This window comes from Marmota flaviventris, chromosome 11 (assembly GCF_047511675.1).
Source record: "Marmota flaviventris isolate mMarFla1 chromosome 11, mMarFla1.hap1, whole genome shotgun sequence".
NCBI lineage: Eukaryota > Metazoa > Chordata > Mammalia > Rodentia > Sciuridae > Marmota > Marmota flaviventris.
Genome location: NC_092508.1, coordinates 13,884,544 through 13,901,577, shown reverse-complemented (window position 1 = coordinate 13,901,577; position 17,034 = coordinate 13,884,544). Strand labels below are relative to the sequence as shown.

The 17,034-nt window shown below is 39.7% G+C and overlaps 1 protein-coding gene across 1 annotated transcript in view; it reads right to left on the bottom strand.

Annotated features, from left to right (window-relative positions):
• Positions 1 to 3,490: 3,490 nt before the first annotated feature.
• Wdfy1 (WD repeat and FYVE domain containing 1) overlaps positions 3,491 to 17,034 on the bottom strand; it is a 48,749-nt gene continuing 35,205 nt past the window's right edge. The window contains exons 9-12 of the mRNA XM_027941951.2: positions 14,361 to 14,462; positions 12,499 to 12,629; positions 10,468 to 10,576; positions 3,491 to 9,698 (exon numbers count right to left, since the gene is read on the bottom strand). Of these exons, the coding sequence (XP_027797752.1) occupies positions 9,639 to 9,698; positions 10,468 to 10,576; positions 12,499 to 12,629; positions 14,361 to 14,462 (402 nt within the window). The 3' untranslated portion in view covers positions 3,491 to 9,638. The remainder of the gene's footprint in view (positions 9,699 to 10,467; positions 10,577 to 12,498; positions 12,630 to 14,360; positions 14,463 to 17,034) is intronic.

Here is a 17,034-nt window from a genome sequence, read left to right as displayed (position 1 = left end):
TATATCACCCCCTCTCCATCCCCAAACTCAGATGATACTTTTTAAAAAGGGCCTGCACCTGTCACACACACACACACACAAAAAAAAAAAAAAACAAAAACCTAAATTTTTAAATGTATCAATTCTATTTATCATCACTTCCAAGGAACAAATTATGAGAATTTACTGTAGGTACGTACGTTCATACTTCAGCAGGGTGTTCAGGAATTCATCAAGAACTATCTGCTTCTGCTCCAGCAGAGTATAAATAAAGGGTTTCAACTAAAGCTCAGGGAACTTGCACTGACAAGGATGACAGTAGGCCACTTTTAGGTAGACAAAAGGCTGGTAGAGAGAGTTAAAGAACTGAGTATTTTCACCAAAAGCAGAAAAAAAATGGGCTCCCAATTCTTCAAAATGCTGGACTGGTCTTTAAGGATGTCTCATAGTCCTTGCAGTCTTTGTGACTCCCTCACACAGGTGATTCTACAAAGTCCAGAGGAATGTGGGGTGGATTAGAGAATCGCTGGGCATTTCTTTCATTGTGGACTCAAGTTTAGAATTAGAAGCAATAATTATTAGAAATGAAAAACTGCTTGCCCGACGTCTGCTGTGCTCAACTCCAAATCTCCACTTGGGTTGGCTGTTCTTTCACTGGCTCATTCATGGGACAGTAGTTCCCTGGCACATACCATGCACCAGGCAGGTTTCCAGGTTTAGGACCAGGGCTGTGTTGTGACTTCCAGGGGTCTCAGGCCACTTTTGCCTCTTGGACACTTTTCTCCACAGCAACATTAAAATTGGATTTTATAACTAGATTGACATAAAAACAACTGAGTCCAGGCTGGATTACTATATAGTCATTCTTTCCCCTGCTGCTTCTAAGAGAAATGAAAGTTAAGCCATTTTTGAGGGCCATTTGAAGTATCATGATGCTTATGGTTTACTGGGAAAGATAAATATTAATTCAGGCATTTGTACAGAAGTGAAGGACATAGTTTGGGATGTGATAAATATTAAGCAGATCAGGGTAATATGGTGCAGGGTCAGGATTAGAAGGAGGCAACTGAGGCTCCTGGGATGGAAAATTTAGGGCGTTGAGGCCATAGAATACTCTATTCTATGGACTCGGCCCTTGCAAGACACAAGAGTGAGAGCCTCCTTACCTTTTGCACCATTCGATGAAGCCACAGCAGGGTTGAAGGTGAGCAAGATTCCATTTAAATTAGAACTGAAATGAGGAATTCAAGATGAAAAAGGCTTCAGGCAGCCCACATACTACTTAGAGTGCTACTGACTTCCAGGACAGTAAAGGTGCCAGTGGAAACTCTCTGCCTTCTAAAATGGCATAGTTAGAATCTTACACACTGGGAGAATGAGATGTCTGCAATCCTCTCTTTTCTATCAGAATTATAATCATTCAACAGAGTATTCTGGAACAGTGTCCTCCCCCTGCACACCACATTCCCAGAGCTGAACACGCTGGGAGGCACAGGCATTGATAAAGTAGTAAGTAACCTGCTAGCATTTCCACATTTTGTCAGTATCTTCCTTTTATTAAATGGAAGTCTATTAAATAGAATTCTAGCAAGTCCTAAAATGTAGTTTATTAGGCATTTTTATTAATAGATCATCTAGCATCCTACAAATTCAGATGCCAAAAAGAAATGATTTAGTACAGCAAAAAGAAACTATCGGTCACTCATGCACAAAACTTGGAAACTATAGATATTGTAACAGCTAAAGTTTGAAATTATGAATCCACAATTAGAAAACTACACTTAGAACCAAAAGCAGTCTGGCTTCAATAATTTTGAGCAACCATGTGTTCAAGCTGTGCCAGATGATCAATGGTAAGAACAGACTATTCAACCTGAATAGATAGGGTAAATTAAATTCATTGGCACAGGAGAGGGGAAATTTAGAAGGCGATGACATCCTTTTATCAATCATGAAGTTTGTTTTATACAATGAGCAGTTAGGTAACATTATGGGAAAGAAGCAAATAATAAGAATGCCCACTGAGAATAGAGCTTTGGGTTGAGGGGTGTGGCTAGATGCTGTAGAAGACAGGATAAGTGGCTGCCAACAAGGGCTGGAGTGAAGTCCTGGCTCTTCACTAGGACCAAGCATGCTCCTGACCTTGGTTTCCTTGTCTTTAAAATAGGGACATGTCCTCAATATATCCAGGACAGGACTCCCACCCACTCATCCCTTCTGCCACCACTACCCTTGACCACACTGCTATCATTTCTCACTTGGGTTACTCCATAGCCTCTTCAGTGGCCTCCCTGATCTCAGACTTACTTCTAAGACTATGGACAGCAGAGCTTCCTGAGTGACCGACTGATATGCAAGTCTTATCACATCTCTCCTGTACCAAGGGCTATCAGTGGAGCCCCCTCCACTTTCAGGAAAGGCCAGCATCTTTGCAGTGTCTCACCATTTAAATTAGAACTGAAATGAGGAATTCATGATGCAGCCCCCACTGAACTTCCACCTTTTCTGCTAAAACCACTCCCTGTCATTCAGTCCACTGTGCCATTCTGGGTGTCCTTGCTCTTCCCACACATCAAGCTCTCTGTGATCTCGGGAGTCCTTGTTCTAGGACATCCTTCCTTGATTTCACTATGGCTCCCTCCCCAGCCTCCTTTAAATGCTCTGTACATGTACCACTCTGATTATCAGTTTCATTTGGCAAATTACTCTCTGGCCACTCCACCACTGGCATTTTCTTTCTCCAGAAATCAGCCATTTTTCTCTTCTCATAGCATGTATTAATTTCTAGCATACTATATAATTCACCTATTTATTGAGTTCATTTATTGTCTGTCTCCATCTGCAAGAATATAAGCTCCACAAGAGCAGAGATTCTTTGCTTTGTTCATTGATGTTTCTTCAAGAATATAGAATAGTACTTAAATATAGCAGGCACTATTTTTTTTTTAGTAAATTAATTATTTTGGGTCAATAAAAGCACAATATGTAGGATATAATACACATAATTTATAGGAAACAGTTGTTTTCATGTATGTTCTTAGAAAACTGAAAATTATTAATTCAGAACTGTCCTGAATTTTCCAATCATGGCACTTAATTTGCATTTGCATAATGGGCAAAAATGTATTAAAATTCAGTACCCTTAAATTTGGCCAATACAAAAATGTAAATGTGCTTATTTCATACTGGGTTAGCTCAAAACTGGATTCAAAGTGGTAAAAAGGAAAACTTCAGTATCTTGAAGAAGAGTAGGCAGACATTTTGGTAGAGGGGAACATGGAAGGAATAGGAAGAAAAAATTAATGAAGACCATGATGACCTAGAAGCTTCCAGAGTGCCCTTATGGAAATCCACCTTGTTTTTTAAGGAAGCTCCTCATCTGTACTTACATCACCTTGTGTCCAAATCAATTCCTTTGCTTGGAAGAGTGCTCTGCACTCTGGTCCCCAGAGGAGGACTTAGGAGATCACGGTTCAGAATACTATTGCTGTATAACAAATCACTCCAAAACTCAATGATTTAAGACAATCATTTTATTGTATTCACAATTTGGTTGGCGAGGAATTTAGCAGAAGCTCACCTGGGTAGTCCATGTTCGGGGCATCTCAAGCCATTGCAGTCAGTTGTCAGCTGGATGTGCAACCACCTGAAAGCTCAGCTGGGCTATGTCTTCGATGGTACACTCACAAGTCTGGTTCTCAGCTGGGAATTCAACTCAGCTGTTGACCAGACTCCTGGTGGTCTCAGGTGCTGGCTTCCCACGAGAACCTGGTGTCAACTGCATGGCATCTTCTGATCTAACCTTAGACACTACAGTCACTTCTGCCATATTCTATTAGTGAATCACTGATGTTCCAGTGGGGTCACTGAGTTCACTATGGTTGGCCCAGATTCAAGAGGAGGGAACACAGATCCTACTACTTAGGAGGAAGGTCTGCAATTTGCAGAAGCATTTTAAAACCACCAACGGCACTCGTGTGAACATGAAGCAACAAAGCAGAGTTCTTAAAGTCTCGTGATAATCAGACCTCCTTCGAGTTTGATGTTTTGAGGAGGACCAGAAACACTTTATGGTGCCTATCCCCAACACTGTGTACTCATCATTTATAATCTACTGCCCTCAACCTTTGGAAAGTGTATCAACAGTTTGATACATGAGGTGAGATGCACAGGAGTGATGGTTGCAAACTGTTCCATTACCAGCTTGTTTCCTAAGAAAATTCACAGATTTCTATTTAATTTATGCACAGAGTACCCAAATGGTACAGACAGAAGCATCATTATTTGTTAGATACTTTGTGCCTGGCACTGGCTCATGATGTCATATGCACAAATTCCCTGTGTTACTAAAGTTGGGAGGGCAGAACAAGGAGTGTGATGTAGTGAGAGAGGAGCAATCCAGAGACCACAGTAGATGTTTGGGGGGATGATGAGGAGCCATTTCAGAACCTGAACTTCTGTGACTGGGACAGGAGTTGTGTGGGGTTTGTGGAATGGCATGATTCGAGGCACACCCAAACAGTCTTGTGGAGAGTGGGCTGATGGGGCAGTGGCAGGACCAGGGAGACTGGCTGGGGGGGCTAATGGAATCACTGAGAAGGTGTGGACTGGACTGCGGTAGCAGTAGCTGAATCACGTGAAGTGGCCGTGACGGGGATGTGCAGTGAAGGGGTGCTTGTGCTGAGGCGCGTGTCTACAAGCTTGCCTATGCTTTCAGCACACACTTGCAACTTGTGTTCATTTGGTAGACGGCCAGCTGACAGGACTCCTGCAGCAAAAGATATTAGATGCTCCATCTGACCATGAAATGAGATATGAAAGTACAAGAATAACTTACAAGCCCCCAAATCACCCGAGTAACAAACTGATTTTACACAAGTAGATGAGGAAACAAACACATTTCTCGTTGACCATATTTCTTCCTTTTCCCTTTCTCCCTCTTGGGTCAATGCCAGCAGATGTCCCAACTTATTAGAAGGTGCTCTCCAACTTCTCTAATTCCAATAACTTGAGGAAAAGTGCACAGCAGAACTTTCTACATGCTCAGCCTAAGGTGGCATTTTCAAAGAATGGGAAGAATATAGACACTTAGTTTTATGGACACTTAGTTTTGTTCTCCATCTGTTGAGTAATGAATGATACACACACAAAAAAAAAAAAAATCAAAAAACTTAAGGATTAGAAAATCAAAGGGTCAAAGGCTTTAAGGATGCAGCAGATCTTTTTGCTGGGCACTGAGGATCCAAAGACTGGGCCCTCCTTTCTGGAGGACATGCACACAGCCTTACTTCAGTGGACTAAAGTAATGAAGATGCATTTCTTGCTTATGCTAATTCCACCACAGGTTCAGGGCAGCTGTGTTCTATGAGATGGCTCGGTATCACACTTCTGTCCACAAATGACCCATGACTTCCATGAAAGAACATTCATGGAGAGAGCCTCTTGCCCACACTAAAAAGCTTCATCCCAGCTACTACTGCACTTGCTAAGCAGATCACAAGGCCTAACCCAAACTCAAAGAGATGGAGACACCTGATCCCGGCAAGAGCCCAGAGGGCGCACAGCCAATGTACTACAGCTATGTGGCAATTAAAAATAACAGCATATAGAACCATTTTTAAACATGGGTAAACCATCTACAATGTATCAAGTGGAAAAATAAGTATATTCCCATTAAAAATAGATCTGTGTGTGTTGTGAATGTATTTTTAAAATGTTCGAACAACATACAGCATAAGTTTAATAGTGTTTTCTCTGTGTGGTAAGATTAGAGCATTTTTAAAAACTGTTTCATATTATTTGTTACTTTACTTTTCTTATATTTTAGAGAATATTTTAATGCAGAGAAGAAACAAAGCTATATCTGTTCTTGAAAAACACAGTAACCTGACTGGCTAGGACAACTGCTCATTGCCTTAGCTAGGATTCATTCCTCCTGGGCCTGAGCTACCATGTCTTAACTGCAAAACTGAGCTGCTGAGAGGCAGAGCTCACATGGAGGTGCTGTGCAGAGAGCTATGTCCTGAGCCTTGATGACTCAAGCAGGCCTTCCCAAACTTCAGCAGAGATCCAGCCCACCTGCCTTACATGAAAGCTCATCATGACATGCAGGCACAGTAAGGTGGGGCATCTGCAAAGGCACATGCTTTCCAGTCAGACGGATGGACAGATGGAATCTTCTTGGTTTTCTCATCTTCAAATATAAATGGTGAGGGAAGATGATGCCTTGCATAAGGATTACCAGGATTCAATAACATAGTGCAGGTAAAGCACCCAGAAGAGAGGGTGCTAAATAAATCACTGATACTACCATTGCTCGATGTCAAGAGCAAACACAACAAAAGCTAAATTAAGCAGCGTAGTAACAAGCAAGGAATATTTTATTGTATGTATATTCTCAAAAAAAAAAAACCCACAAAAACAGAATCCATAATAGGAGCAGAGAACAAAGTTTTCTAGCCTCTCTGGGATATGCTGTGCACCATATCTTCTAGAAACGCTAGTACAAGAACAAAGAGTACTAATTAATATCACCCTCTGCTTCCCCAGTCAAAAAAAGGCTATACAGGAAAACACTTTAAATTGTACTCTAATATAAATTTGCTGCACAATTAAACTTCAACTTATTCAAAGTTATTGTAAACTACATAAAATAGAGGAGGCTTTCGATAATCTGCTCACAATTAACAATTAAGCAATAGACACTTGAATAAACGTAGCATGTATTACTTATTTGTTAAACCTCACATATCTAATGAGCAGATGTCATTAATAACTGGTTTCTTATTTTTCAGGAGAACACCAGATTCAGTAACAGAAGTAGAAAGAACTTTAATGAACATTGATTTTAGAAAATATCTCCTGGAGTCTGAGCTGCTATAGTTTGTATTACATATTTGGGTCAGTTTCAACAGCTTTAAAAAATATAGATACTAACAAACTGAATCCTTAAAAGGGAGAACAAAGTGGTATGTTCTAGAGTAATATTTTTTTGTTTATATCATCTAGGTAGCAAGACAGAAGAAGGACGTAGTAAACAGAGATTTACAAGGTAGTGAATAATAACATGTTTCTACCTAATGCTACAGAGGTATTACTATCACTTAGACTTATTTAAAAACAGGGACGATTTCAAAATATGCTGATAACGAAGAATTGGCATTTCCTTATCACATACATTCTAGATCTAAACATAAGGATCTTGTCTAATTTTCTGTACTTCTTAGTCCCTATTTGTACAAATTAGCTTGAAGATTCAGGAATGGAAAAAACAGTAAACTGCTACACGAAGAACTATCTTAAGCGACCCGTTTAAGAGAAACACAGTCAAAATAAGGCAGTAACTATCAGCTATCTGTACCTTCCCTGTGCGCCTAATCAGTAACACTGAGAAAATAATCTTCTCCCACTCTATCAAAAATATTACTGCATTTGTAACCTCACAAGTGACAGAGACAAGATCAGTCTGGCAAACACATTTTTTTAAATGAAAAGAGATCACAGGCTCAGGCAAAGAGTAAACCATACCTAAACACTCTAGAATTTTCTAAGGTATCTCACACTGATTCCTCCTTAAATATAATTTTCCTCCTTGATTCATATTAATGCCTTAGAAGGCCTAAAATAACTCTGTGCTCTCTATGGAGCACAGGGTTGTTTATTAAGACTTTTTTAAAATAAAAAGTTGGAAAGCTATGGTGTATTCTCAGCAGCTGTGATATTCTCTTCTGTCTGCCACAGACATTAAAAGGTCATATTTTACAGAAGTTAAAGAAAAACACAGCCAAAGGGCAGCACTGCTCCACAGGGTAAGAGCTCCAACATGTTCTACTCTCCTTTCAGGACTTAATACCCAGAGAAAAGCACTTCTGTTTGGGGTGAACCACTGACTGACTGAAGTTAATACATGAAGTTGAACATTCAACCTTGTGGTTAAAAAGTTACCATTGTTCAATTTGTCTTCCACATTATGTTAGTAATATACATTTTGCAGAGTCTAGGAAGTGTTTTTCAAAGAAATACCTTTTTCAGGTGATGTAACAAAAAAATTATAAGGAGCAACAAGATCATTCTTATTTCTCAAGACAATTCAGCTTCCAATGCAGATCATTCCAGAACATGGTGTACTGCTGCCTTCACTTTCCAAAGTTATTTGTGTCACACAGCCATTAAAAAAACTTTGCTTCATTGCCTGTCTTAATTTTTTTGCACCCATAAACCATGTTTATAAAGCAGATTTAGTCCTTTAGTTATCAAACAGAATGATGACATTGTCTTGATATGATCCCATTGCAGTGATGCAGAAGTTTTTTTAATCCATATCCATTGGTAAGACTAACAGAGATATTGTTGCTATTTATTTTTACATTAGTCTTTTCAAAAAGTAAGTCTTTCTCCACTCACTTCCATAACCCAAAACCAAAGATACACGTGCTGTTAAGGCAACACACAGAGAACTATTTGACTATTAAAAGATGGGTTCCCATTCCCTGCCTCTTCCTCATTCTAGTATTCTTGGTCAAAAGCTTTAAAAATGCATTTTAAACAACAGCTTTTGGCAGTTGTGAAGATGATCTAAAAGTTAGGGATTACTTTTAGATCAGGACCTGATGGTCACCCATTACAGCTGTGGGCCACCAACTCCCTCATATGACATGGATAATACCAGTTACAACTAAAAGTCAGCCTCACTTACAAGCCCTGGAGTGCTTTTCTGAGAAGCATATTAAATTCCCACAATCTCGCAGGGGCTCATCTTGGGACTACAGGTCTGAAGGAGAACTGGGCTCCATGAAGCAGACTGCTCTTTCCCATCACCACCATATGGCAGCTGGGTCTTCATTAGTCACTACTAGCTGAAATGAGAAAGTGTCGGGTGTTTGTGTGACTCTCATGTTATCAGCACCATAAAAAAGCTATGCCCTCAGCACATTTGAGGGAAAGGGAAAAATGTGGACTATCTTGGTTACTAGAGAAATTTCACAACTCAATAACAACTGCAAAAGTCACCCTTGGCTACTGGCTGGAAGAGAAACAACTGAAGCGAGCTAGATGCTAAGCACAGAGTACGGTGCTACCTGCAGAGAACAGACATCTGTAAGTTAATCAGCAACAGCAAACAGAGAATATTCATGTGTTGCCAGCCACAGGGAGCGACCTCTGGTTTCCTAAGTTCCTGTTGCACACCTGGAGAAAGGGAATACAGGTTGTCCTGACCCCCAACACCTGCTCCAACAATAGGCTCAAGGGCCCTTGAAGGCCCGCTAGTCTGAGTGGACATGTATTTGTACTTGGGACTGCTTTCAGGAAGATTTAAGCATTAACTTTTTGTTCTATTTTTTTTTTCTCCCTCTAAAACTCTCATTTACTAGATTACTCTTTCCTTACCTATGAGGTCACTGTGCATGAGGAATTTTTGTTGAAGTAATTTCATTCCTCAGGGAACCACTACAGACAGACCTTTTCCACATTAGTTCCCACAGGCAAGTTCCACAAGTGCCCAAAAACACACCTTTACATTTTTTTCTTTTAAAAAATGTTGATTTGTTTTTAGGTGGCTACTGCCCATGCTTGTGACAGTGGCTGTGGAGCTACATGGGAAGGATTTCACTTGGTGGAGGCCACTGTTCGTAAGGTGTTGATATCACCCAGCTCCCGGATCAGTGTGGAGAAAACCCAGTTGCCAGGCTGCAGCCCACCACAGGCGTCATGTCCCATATCTACAAGGGAAATAAGACACATGGAGAAGGCAGCACTGACCATGAGGCTAGAATCAAGTCTACGCTGACAAACAAATTGCTGCTAACCTAGAAAAGTTGTCAAATAGTCAATTATCCCATTCTCCTCTCTCATTACAAAACCTCTTAAGATCTACAGAGAGATAAAACATGCAGTTTACTATGACCTGCAAGAATCTTATAGGCAGTATAAGAAAATAACATTACGGTAATGTTTTGCTATACATTTAAATTTTTTAAAAATCCCACTGGGAGTATAAAATATTTCACGGTTTCACAACTCAAGAGGGACACTAAGTATAAAACATTTGTGTTAGTGACCCAGAGATTTAATGAAGAAACATGTGGCTGTCCCTTACAATTAGGCTGCCCTCTGTCCACAGGTAAAGGAGCATGCGAAGGCCTGGAAGGCGTAGGCACAGGCACCAGCAAAGGTCCAGGCCCACTGGGAGGAAGAGACCTGGGGACAGCCCAGGACCCCAGGATCTAAGGGCAGCCAGGCCTGGCTAACTCACTTTGCCGTCCTCCCACAGCAAAGGGAAACCCCAGAGATTCCCTGCCACCAGGGAAGCAATTTATCACAAGCATGCAATTTGTCACTTGGGGTCTCAAGTGGGCAGTAGGTTGCTTATGAAAAGGGAAGGCACATTCACCAGTTGAAACAGCAACTGTCTGGAAATGTCTGAAGCTCATTCGCAGTGTGACGATGGAACAGCCCAAACTGAGAAGCTGAGACAACGCGCCAGCTTACCTTTACAACACGGTCGGTCCCACAGGTCACCATCAGTCCCCTAGCAATGTCCATGGACATGTGGGAGATGTTATGTTTGCCTTCATGAAAGGTTGCTAGAGAGGTCCGACTGACGAAGAGAAAAGAAGTCATTGAATCACTTTAACTCCTGGAGTGAAGGGATAAGGGGTCTTGTCAGCAGTATAAACATCATAAACATTTAAATAATACTGCTAAATTAGATTAAATTTAGATTAGATTATAAAATTAGATTCTAAAAATGTGACTAATTTAAATGGAGACTAATTTAACATTAAAGGATGACAGAGAGTAAAATAAATTATAAGACTGTTTTATCAAAGGTTTTATAAGACACTCAAAATAGCTGATTACTTTCAATTGGAAAGGCTGATGCATAAAAATGCAAGCCTTCAACTTAGAATAGGAACTGCTAAGATTATATGGCACAGGCAAGGCATCCATCAGAAAGCGGTGGGATTCTCTGAAACCCATTTGCCTTCCATAGGTGCAGTGCTTGCTTTCAGTGAAGGCACCCACTGTGATCTACAGCCCAGCAGCCCTCACTCCCACCGCTAGCTCATTTTACAACACTAGCCACGACACATTGGCTTTCCAATTTGAGCCTCTGCCCAGGTTTGCCCATCTACTGCTTTAACAGTGATTGAAAGGGGGAAAAAAGGCAATCGTGGTTTTGTCCTGGCAGAATCAGGTATGTAGACAGATGTACACTTACAACAAATAGTTACTTAAGAATAGAATGCTGGGACTTCACAGAAGAAGAAATTCGAATGGTCAACACATATAAGAAAAAAAGTTCAACATCTCTAGCAATTAGAGAAATGGAAATTAAAACTACACTGAGATTCTATCTTACTTCAGTCAGAATAGCAATTATCAAGAATACAAGTAACAATAAATGTTGGCGAGGATGTGGGGGAAGAAGGCACACTCAAACACTGCTGGTAGGACTGCTGGTACAACCACTCTAGAAAGCAGTAAGGAGATTCCTCAGAAAACCTGGAATAGAACCACCATTTGACCCAGTTATCCCATTCCTCAATTTATACCCAAAGGACTTAAAATCAGCACACTATAGTGACACAGCCACATCAATGTTTGCAGTAGCTCAATTCACAATAAGTAAACTATGGAACCAATCAAGGTGCCCTTCAACAGATGAATGGATAAAGAAAATGTGATACAGACAAACAATGGATTACTCAGCCATAATAAAGAATAAAGTTATGGCATTTGATGGTAAATCAATCTGTAGACTATCATGCTAAGTGGAAATAAGCCAATTCCCCCAAAACAAGGGTCAAATGTTCTCTCTGATATGCAGATATTAACACACAATAAGGGGGAGAGAATAGAAATTCATTGGATTAGACAAAGGGGAATAAAGGGAAGGGAGAGGGGATAGGAACAGGAAAGACAATAGAATGAATCAGACATATATAAATACATGACCAGTGTAATTTCACATCATGTACAACCAAAAGAATGGGAAATTATACTCCATGTGTGTATAATATGTCAAAATACATTGTATTGTCATGTATATCTAAAAAGAATAAATTTAAAAAATAAATTTTAAAAAATAATAGAATATAAATATTCAGTTATTTATAGAAGAAAGTGTACTGGTCTGTAGAGTTTTCCTAGTAATTAAGTTTGTACACATGTGTACACAAAGGTCAGGGCGCTGAATGTTTTTGTAGACAGCCAGCTCAACTGCTGCCATCCACATGCTCTTGGACTTGTCCCTGCACACTAACCTACACGATGCTGAGACTCAGGATTGTCCAGTTGGCTATTGGGCTGGTCCAAGCATTCCTCATGAGAAATCTGTACCACTAATGAGGCAGCTTGAGATAAACAGTGGTAGTCATAAGTCGTACTAGGCCAGAGTTTCCTCTTTAAGAAATGGTTTATGAAATTCAGAAGAGACAAACACATGGCAGAAAAGCCTGTTCATATTTCAGGTATCCATTAGACAGATGCAGTAAGACAAAACATGTGAGCACTCACTCTTCATCTTTGATGGAATCATAACAGGAATCACAAACGCGGACTTGGAACTCGAAACCCATGACCGGGTAGCTGGAGCGCTTGCTGCTGCACTTCCCACAGACGGCCTGCCCACACTTCCTGCAGTGATGCTTTCAGGGTCACCAGAGGAGGAGAACAGCAGTTAGCTTTGGCTATAATGCACACGGGAAGCTATGCTTTGAATTATAATCACCCAATTCAATATATCAATCAATAACTTCAACATCAGTCAAGGGTTTCCAGATAACCTTGCTCCATGGCTCATAAACTGTTTTCTATTTCTTCATATTATGTGTCTACATGTTATTATTAAAACTGAGTTCAAGTTCATTTAGGAGCCCAATCACTGCAGAGTCTGGGAAGGATAATCTATTCCTCCATCAAAGAAAAATTTTAAGGTTAAAATGTATTATGTCCTCATTAGGACACTAATATAAAAAAATCTTTGTTTGTTTGTTTGTTTGTACTAGGATGGAACCCAGAGATGCTTAACCACTGAGCTACACCCCGGCACCTTTAATTTTTTATTTTGAGACAGGGTCTCACTAAGTTGCTTAGGGTATTGCTATGTTGCTGAGGCGGGCCTTGAACTTGCAATCCTCTTGTCTCACTCTCCCAAATTGCTGGGATTATAGGAGTGTGCCATCATGCCAGTGAAAAAAAAATCATAATCTCTCAAATTGTGATTCAGGAAATAAGCTTAGAGAACATTCCAAAACAGTCCCAATTATTATTGCTGATTTTGTCACATTCTTTTTTTTTATTATTTGTTTTAATTAGTTACACATGACAGTACAATGACCTTGACATATCATACATTTGAAGCAGATGGGAGTCACATTCTTTTACCATTAAAATTTCATGACCAGCATCTTTTCTGTTCTATTAGTTGTTAATAAGTAAAATTCATTCCTTCATGTTTCCTTTAGAAGTGAGGAATACTTCTCCCAACAATTACAATGCACTATCTACTGCTAGACATGCATTGCAAGAACTCTACTAATGACAGAATTCAGGGGCTATTCCAGAGCATTAGAATGTTAATGAGCACTAAAATAACTCCTGCATTGGCTGCCGATCTCAGATTAGATCTTATGGTAGGGTAGCTTTGTGAGTGAACTCAAAGGAAGTTTATTAACACATACAAACTTTAGGTTGATCCCTCACAGAGATGCAACCAGAACAAAAGGAATAAAATCATCATTCTCTTTTACGTACCTGCAAAAATACATATTCACTCTGAGTGAGGGGCTACCTTCAAGGCTGCTGTAGAAATATATTTTGTTGTAGAACTTTATTATTATATGAATAGAAAGTGTTATTTGTACCTTGGAAATCTATAAGCTGTTTGGGGCATGTTTCTTTGATATAAAAAATAAAAATCAGTCCTCAAACCATATTTAACAAAAATGTTCCAGGTATGTTTGCACTGGAACAATTTAGGAATAAGCTAAATTTCATAGGTCAGAGTATGCCAGTGAGGATTAAATTGCTACTTCTTACCTGACTGTAGCAGCATAAAGCATATAAGTGTGTGCTCTAATTTGTTCTATTTATATGTGGCTGGATGAAATACTGACTTCACTAACACTCATAAACTGAAGGAGTATCAATTAAAAAAAAACCTCACTGTTTCTACATAGGACAACACCGAATAGTTGCGAATCAAGTCTCACTGGCCCCAGGAAAAGTGGTGCTCATCATGAGTCATATGATAGTGACATAAAAAATGTAGGAATTCACAGAATTTCCAACAAAGTGTGATTTCCCTCAAAGATCAACAGATTCATCAAACATGGAAATAACACCCACCCCGTGATGTGTCAGTGTTGCCCACTCACCTGTCTCAACCCCAGCGTCTTCGTGTCCCACATCTGCTTTATGTTCCAGAAAAAGGGCTGCTCACATTTTTGACAGGAATCACTTTCCAACCACTGAGGAGCCTGGGGAGCAGAAAGTCACAGTCAATGTCAACACATCTGTACGTTTGCATTGCTGTTTCAGAAATTAATGCAGGAGTAACAGAATTTGCTGGCGCCAGTATTTCTTTTTCAGTTCCACAATATGTTGAAGCTGGTTGCCACAGTCAATACTGTGCTTACATTCTGAGTCACCACCATGATTTCAGCAATGTTACAGGACTGCATTTCCCCCTCAGCTTCTCATTATGCCACTTTTGGCCTGTTTTGATCTTCACATTCTAAAAACCTGTTTCTTGGTTCACAACAGATTTAAGCCTGTCCTAAAAAGAACCAAAGTAGGTAGAATTGGAGGCAAGAATACAGTTCCAGGAAAAACTGTTAGTCCTATAGGAAGGGGAAAGAAACTTAAAACAACAGACATGAATTTTATTACCATACAACACACCTGTGGTCAGAAAGGTAAAACTGCATCATCAAGAAATGAGGAAAATATATCAAATTTATACATTTTCATCAAAAACAGTATTTCCATAATGGGTTGGCATTTAAAGAATCATGTTTCAATGACCCAGAACACTCCTTTAACATTAAAGGTCCCTCTCTCCAGCAGTGTCAGTTAAGCAACACATTCATGGATTTTCTAACATCTTACCAAGTTTCTAAGTGACTCAATTTCAAGCAAGGGCATTTTAAAAATATATAAATAAGACACCTTTTAAATTCTCAATTCCTTTATAATAGTCCTAGCAGGTGGTTATAATAGCTCAGACTCAGGCTCAGATTTTTTGCACTAAAATCCTGACTCTGTCATTTCCTAGCTCTGTCCTCAGGGGTATTATGTATCTTCTTTGTGCCTCAGTTTCCTCATCAGTAACATCGGAAAACAGTAGTATGTACCTCACAAGGCTGTGAGGGTTAAATGAGCTCATATTTGTGAAGTGTTCTGAATAGTGCCTGGTATGCAGTAAATGCCACCCAAGTCCAGGCAGCTGGCAAGTTTTTTATATGTTTTATGTCACTGAATTTTCATCACATGCTTAGGAAATACAGAGCAACATTATTCCCATTTTATAGACAAAGAAACTGGCTCTGAGACTGAAGCAGCTGTCCATGGCCTAGGAGACCCAGGATTCCTGCCTGGGTCATTCTGCTTGTCCACCAAGCTCTTTGCTCTACCACATGGGGTCTCCAAACATGGTTCTGGGATATGTCAAACAATAGAACTGAGGTCTTGTTTCAGGGAGCATAATTCCTTCATACTCAAAATTTGCTGTTAAACTATAAGCTATTGTGAGCAATTCTGCTGTTTATTATCCAAGGAGAAACAAGCTTTGTTTTGTGTGAAGAAGAGCAAAAGAGAATATTAATCAAGCATTATGACTGCTTCACTCTCTTTCCCACATCTTGTTCCATCTGCCTAATCTAAATCCATTTTACTACTACCACTAACTTCTGCATTCGTCAATACTGCATTTAATGTATGAAACATTATACTAGTTGATCTACAAGTTTGAAAATGTTCTCTTTTCAAGGGGATTCATTGCCTATAAATACTATTTCTTGTTCACTGAGAGTTTGTACATGCTTCCAAAAAGGAACCCCTCTAATTATAACCTAGCAGGTAGGCAAATTTGCTTCAGGCCTGATGGTGCAGGGGTGGCTGGCAGCTATGATGAACTGGAAATGCTCCAGGCAGTTGTCACAGGTGACTTGGAAAGAAATTCCAGGCAAGCATGGTAGAGCTGGAGAATGTGGGCTCAAGCCTCTCTGAGTGCTTAGCTAAGGAAATTCTATAAAATTATTTGAAATCCTAACCAGGGTAACCTCAGAAATCACAGGCTATTTACCTTTCTACTACATTTATTTGGCCAGGGAGAAAGATTGCTAAAAATAATGCATCTTTTTGACAGTTTGCTTTCCCACCTCTTCCATAGATGACTAGAAGGAAGTAAACTGCCCACACAGGAAGCACCTTGACTGGTGGAATTATTTTTCAGTTCCGGAGATGTGCAAACACAGTCAGTCCACAATTATGTAAGCTTGAATAAAGGGTCTGCTTCTATTTTCTAAATTTTTTTTTTTTTTTCTAAAAGTACTTCCTGAGGATCAGAACAGTGGAAGAAATCCAATGGTGAGCCCTTAGAGAGCCACTAGTAGCACTAGTTCCATGGTCTTCTCTTAATACCTGTCTCTGAGCTTTCTGTTCTCTAAGAATAAGATTAAGAAATGATGGGGAGAATCACAGCCTTTGGGACAGCAGTCCCCTGTGTTTCTCCTTTGCCAACAAAGCAATAAACCTTCTTTTTCCTTTTTCTCAAAAAGCGTGTCCTCACTATTGGATTGGCATCTTACAAGGTTACTAAGAAACCAAAGAATAACGATGTCTCTGGATGGAGTGTATTCTATTATTTATAGGGGAGGCTATTTCTTTCATTAGATTGCAAACCTCTTGTGGGGAAGAATCTTTGTGTACAGAACTTAGTAGCCATAAAGTGTAGAAATGAGTCATGCTACTTTAAAAAAATAAAAAAACAGATTGAACCCCCTTGATTATTTCTTCTGGGACATGCTAAAAATGGTTTATTCAGTGAGA